This window comes from Pyrus communis, chromosome 17 (genome assembly GCF_041283825.1).
Source record: "Pyrus communis isolate YQ-2024b chromosome 17, ASM4128382v1, whole genome shotgun sequence".
Lineage (NCBI taxonomy): Eukaryota > Viridiplantae > Streptophyta > Magnoliopsida > Rosales > Rosaceae > Pyrus > Pyrus communis.
In genome coordinates this window covers 22,090,693-22,094,667 of record NC_142581.1, presented here as the reverse complement: position 1 = coordinate 22,094,667, position 3,975 = coordinate 22,090,693, and the positions used below count along the sequence as shown (strand labels likewise).

Here is a 3,975-nt window from a genome sequence, read left to right as displayed (position 1 = left end):
TGTTTTCTATTTGACTAAGGCCATGAGTGTTAGATACCTCAGGTTCCGGCAAAAAACCAAACATTGTGGAACTGTAAGCCAAAAGTGCATCATTCAACTTCAAACTCAAGACTAGGAATATATGGGAGTGTCACATAATCTTTATGAACTTGTGTTCATAATAGTAATATTCACTATTCATGATTGAGTTAAGTAAATATTTCTGGCAGAAGTATTATGTTGTTCATAGTTACAATTGCTTCGTCAATACTTATGACTTACACTTATCTTAATGAACGTTGATATGTATTACCATATGTTGTTCATAGTTAGAAAACTTGAGAAGAACTATTTGAGTTGTGCGAGGCTTTGTCCGATTCTTTGAGCTTAGAAAAATCTGAAAGTTAATTAGTGATGTTCACGGTTAATTTAATTTTTAATATTATTTGTTTAGTTTGTCTTGATTAGCAGCCCTTCCACTCGCCAGAATAAAATGATCCTTGCTTGCTCTTACTATAATCACATTGATTGCAAGGATTAATTTGAGTGTTAGTTTTTACCACATCAATTTTTGGTGACATTGCCAAGGATTAGTAAATTTGCTAATCCCTATGTGTTTTCATTTGTTTTTCTTCTGATATTTGATTTTTTTTTAACTTTCTTTGATTTCAAGTACTAGAGAAGCAAGACATTGTAGTTGCCAATCTATCAAAACTTGAAGCTAAAATGGCTTCTCTTAATTCGCAAATTTTGAAAGGGCGAAAGATGCAAAGGGTGGTTACATTTGACGTGTGCTCTATGCAAGGATATCAAACTAATCAACATTCTCACTTAACTGAGAATGGATGGTGGGGAAGTGTCAATTTCATGAGTTATCAAGAACACAAAAAGAATGATTCCAAAAAAAGAAGTCGTAAGAGATTGTTTAGAATTCATCAATAAGGATGTTCTTGAGATAACTATCGCCATAGAATTGGAGTTGAATACACGGGACAAGCCACAGCTGTCAAACCGAATCTAGGCGAGAGCAAAAACTCTGCAAGTTTCGAAATCTTGGTTGCCCTTAAGTTTTTGTCGAAGCACACTGGTAAGCCCAGCTCCCCCAATTTCAATTCCCTTTTCTACTAATAAGAAGTTCAAGCTCGCTTACTTGTTGAAATGCTTCTTATGTCTAAAGGTACCCAGTCCGTTTATTTTTATTAACAACGGTTGTCTATAAAATTTGAATTCAGGACCTCCTCAAACTTTCATTATTGTGTTTTCAATAGTACATGCATTAACACAACAAAAGGACCCTTTTTTTATTCTAAACCATCTGAACGGAGGGAGTGGAAAATGGCTACTACTATTTTTTAGCGTATATTGTTCTACTATTGTAATATGTCTTTTGTTTTTAATAAATGACTTTGTTGTTCCACTTTCTTTCCATAAATATAGCTATCTGGGGTGATTGTAGCACCAAACACTGCCGATGGATGGAAGGGAGCTGACCTGCTCGCGTTTAGGGGTGTAAATGGCCTTACTTTGAATGGTTCGGGACTCATTGATGGACGTGGTAAAAGCTGGTGGGATGTCTCGTGCAGACATCATCCAGAATTAAGGGTAATCGATTATGACACTAATTATTTGTATTAAAATGTGTGGTTGATAAGATATATTGTAGAGGGTGAAGCACACTACTTCAATAAACTTGCTACATTTATGTCTCTATTATTTACGCATTTGTTTCTTTCTTTCAAAGAAAGATGTATTTTGAATAAATTTCTTATATATAAAGTTAACTTTGAGTTCCTTCAATTTTTTGAGTTTCTATCCTTATCTTTGCAACTGACCCGGTTTCCTTTTTCAACAGGGATGTATAGGCCGCGCACCTACAGTAAGCGCTCCTTTGTAATTTCATTTCAAAGTTTGTAATTATATACGTATCATTGAAGAAAAATTAGAAACGTATACATGCGTGTTATGCTTATGAAGTTCCATTCCATATATGCGCTGCATTGCAGGCACTTATGTCTCAAGGCTATAAAGAAGTTCATATGGACCACATCAACGTCGTAAATACTCCACAAACTCATATACTAGTATGGGGATCTGAGGGAGTTTATTTCTCATTCATCAAAACAGATTCACCTGGAACCAGCCCCAACACTGATGGCATTCACATTCAAGACTCCAAACATGCGGAAATCCATGGTGCAGAACTAAAATCCGGTAGAATTTTCATATCTAGAATTTTCGTGTACTTTGGCACTGTTGTTTATTTCGGATTGATCTAAATCAAAAGAGAATTAAGAGACAAAACATAAAAAAGACTGTAGAAATAAAAAAAGAACGTGGGGAAATAATTTACCTTTTCTATGTTAACAAAACTCAATTAATTTACCTATGCTATGTCAGTGTTGATCAATAGGTGATGATTGTGTATCCATCGGAGACTACTGTTCACACATTTATATAACTGACGTATCATGCGGACCTGGCCATGGCATTATGTAGGTCATTTATTTCCTTAACTTATTTTTTTTTTCATATCATTACGATACTTTTCTGAATCCAAATGTAGAAAGGAAAATTATGTTCAACACAACACTAGTAAGGTAGAATAGTATTAAACAGAACTTAGTAAACTGATCTGTAGAAGCCGAAAATGTTAATGTGTTATCTCGGTGGTGTTTCACTGGCAATATATAGCATTGGGAAGCTTAGGGAACAGCGGAATGAGACAAGGGTTGAGAATATCACCGTGCACAGGGCTCGGTTCTATGGGACACAGAATGGGGCGCGCATCAAGTCTTGGGAGGTAATTTCGTCCGCAGTACAATAATACTTTGGCCTTTTACTTTAGAAATGATACATTCGGGGACAAATTTTGTTATTATGATTACTTTTTTCTGTTCATATATGTAACAGAATGGAAAAGGATTGGTCCACGGAGTTTCATTCGTCAATTTAACTTTCAAGGAAGTCGGGAATCCAATTACCATCGACCAACACTATTTCTGTCACAAGCGAGAGGGTTGCCATGAACTGGTAAGAATAAAATTTTGACAAATTTAGAGTCGTTTGATTATCATTTCATTTTTTGTTTTCAATTTTAGTGTTAGAGATGAGAAGATAGTATAGGATACGAGAAAAATGAAGGATGTGAAAGGGTGGTGGGAGGGAGGGGAAGAATAAAAAAGATTGAATGAAAACAAAATCTTTATAAATCACTGATTTCTACGATGTCAATCTTCTCTGTCCTTAATACAAAAACGACTATTAAGTATAAGCTATAAACGAAATGGCAATCAAACGGAACTTTAATCTAACATAGTAATTGTTGTGTAATTAATACTGTATATGCCTGGTTGCAGAGCACTGCGGTTCAAATAAGCGACGTGAGCTACAGTGGGGCAGTTGGGACATCCATTTCGGAAGTAGCTATCAATCTGAATTGCAGCACACCAGTCCCATGTACTGGAATCACCTTAGAAAACTGTCAGTTGGCCTCGGCAGATCCAGACATGAAAATAACATCAAGCTGCCACAGTGTGCATGGAGTAATTAAGGGAATTGTAGAACCACCAGTTTCATGTCTCTAGCTAGTTTGGGGTTAACTTCTACAAATTAAACCATGCTTAAGTAGAGTAATTTTGTAATCTCTCTTCTTTTTCTATGGATAAGTTCTGTTTCAAGCTTTTGCATCAAGTGTCGAAATCTGTATCACTTCCATTTTGCATCTCTGTGTGTTAATCTTAGACTCTTGTTTAATTGGAACATACATGGTCTATGAAATTGACAACCCTCCTTAAATTACGATGTTTTTCACTAAGCATTTAACTAAAAAATAATTAATAGTTTGACCAAAAAAAAAAAAAAAATCTGACCAGATGAGCGTAGTATAACAAAGTCGTTATTCTCTATTTTTAAAATATCGCGCGGAACCAAATTGTTATATCACCTAAACATTAGGGCTCAAGTGTAATTGACTTATGAAGAAGAAATATGGGAAAA

The 3,975-nt window shown here is 35.3% G+C and overlaps 1 protein-coding gene across 1 annotated transcript; it reads left to right on the top strand.

Annotated features, from left to right (window-relative positions):
• The first annotated feature begins 705 nt into the window (after nucleotides 1-705).
• On the top strand, nucleotides 706-3,719 carry LOC137708948 (putative polygalacturonase At1g80170). Its single transcript, XM_088688513.1, has 8 exons — nucleotides 706-768; nucleotides 1,417-1,581; nucleotides 1,832-1,855; nucleotides 1,983-2,190; nucleotides 2,390-2,471; nucleotides 2,731-2,779; nucleotides 2,890-3,009; nucleotides 3,336-3,719. Exons 1-8 carry the CDS (start codon nucleotides 706-708, stop codon nucleotides 3,561-3,563), a joined length of 939 nt encoding a protein of 312 aa, XP_088544639.1. The 3' UTR covers nucleotides 3,564-3,719.
• Nucleotides 3,720-3,975: the final 256 nt, after the last annotated feature.

Bases quoted from the DNA above. Each gene is read 5' to 3' on its own strand.
- LOC137708948 (XM_088688513.1), top strand. From the start codon at position 706: ATGGCTTCTCTTAATTCGCAAATTTTGAAAGGGCGAAAGATGCAAAGG. The intron at 1,582-1,831 runs GTAATCGATTAT...CTTTTTCAACAG, and splicing joins GACATCATCCAGAATTAAGG to GGATGTATAGGCCGCGCACC. The intron at 1,856-1,982 runs GTAAGCGCTCCT...GCTGCATTGCAG, and splicing joins GTATAGGCCGCGCACCTACA to GCACTTATGTCTCAAGGCTA.